Source organism: Pygoscelis adeliae, unplaced genomic scaffold, assembly GCF_000699105.1.
Source record: "Pygoscelis adeliae isolate BGI_AS28 unplaced genomic scaffold, ASM69910v1 Scaffold483, whole genome shotgun sequence".
NCBI classification, from domain to species: Eukaryota; Metazoa; Chordata; class Aves; order Sphenisciformes; family Spheniscidae; genus Pygoscelis; species Pygoscelis adeliae.
This window is the reverse complement of record NW_008824379.1, coordinates 1,308,132-1,309,252: the sequence shown is the minus strand read 5'-3', so window position 1 is coordinate 1,309,252 and position 1,121 is coordinate 1,308,132. Positions and strand designations below refer to the sequence as shown.

At 62.5% G+C, this 1,121-nt stretch overlaps 1 protein-coding gene across 1 annotated transcript in view; it reads left to right on the top strand.

Annotated features, from left to right (window-relative positions):
* Nucleotides 1-567: 567 nt before the first annotated feature.
* Nucleotides 568-1,121, top strand: part of KSR2 (kinase suppressor of ras 2) — a 75,690-nt gene continuing 75,136 nt past the window's right edge. Inside the window, exon 1 of the mRNA XM_009320210.1 lies at nucleotides 568-712. Coding sequence (XP_009318485.1) covers nucleotides 604-712 — 109 coding nt within the window. The 5' untranslated portion in view covers nucleotides 568-603. The remainder of the gene's footprint in view (nucleotides 713-1,121) is intronic.

The window sequence follows — 1,121 nt, the reverse complement described above, 5'->3', positions numbered from 1 at the left end:
CCACCCACCGGTGGGGACACCCCATTGCTGTTCCCAGTGAAGGACGTGGGTGCCAGGGGGACCTCGTGGGTGCTGCCCCCACCCCCAGTGGGGGTCCCCCATGTCCCTGTCACAGCGTGGTAGTGCCACGACAGGTCGTAGCATCCCTCTGCCGTGTCCTGGGCTCCTGCAGGCGATGGGCGCAATGAGGGGGTGGCACCCCGAGGTGCTCCTGTGGCAGCCCCCCCTGGGTAAGAGGAAAGCCTGTACCGAAGCTGCCCGTCCCCATGTGCGCTCAGGGCAGGGGCAGGTTTTCATGCTGCCCCCAGATGTCCCAGTCTTGAGCTGGGTTTTGATATGCCTCAGACTGTGCAAAAACTTGAGATAAAGCTGAGGCTCAAGCTGTGCCCTCCGGGTTTTCATGTGGCTTGAGATGGGAAATGAGTGGTTTTGGGTCTGTGACCCAAATGGGGCAGCAGGAGGGAATGGCTTCTCACCCGCGTGCCGTGAGGTGCTGGTTTAGAGGATGCTCCAGGATGGTTTATTCCTCCCTCCTCACTCCTGCCCCATTCCTCCCCTCAGGAAATTGCCCCCGGGCAGCTGAGCCTGGAGGAGCTGCTGGAGATGACCGACGACCAGGTCTGTGAGACCGTGGAGAAGTTTGGGGCCAACAGCGAGGAGTGCGCCCGCCTGAACGCCTCCCTCTCCTGCCTCCGCAGCGTCCACAAGTCCGGTGAGTCAGGCACCCTTGTACCTGCTGGCTGGGAACCCTCGAGCCGGTTGGGGTGAGTGGCACCGTCCCGTTGCGGTGACACCGGGAGCACGGCTCTAACGCATTGGGGGCGTTTGCAGAGTCTTCTCCGTGGGTTGCAGAGTTCCTCTGTCCCTGGGGGATGACCGGGTACCCGCTGCCCGCAAGGGATGTCTTTGCTCTGGTGCATCCCTGGGGCTCGGGAGCGCATGGGGGGCCTCGCTTCTCTGGGAAGTGATGAGTTGTTAGTTCTCTGCAGGGAGGCTTTGCCCAGGGAGGGCGCAGCATTTCTTACAGGGTCCCCCCGACCCCTCTTGCTTGCAGGAGCACAGCCAGCAGACTCAGGAAAAGCCCCTGAGACTCAGCAAGCTCCTGCCACTCCGCATCGCTT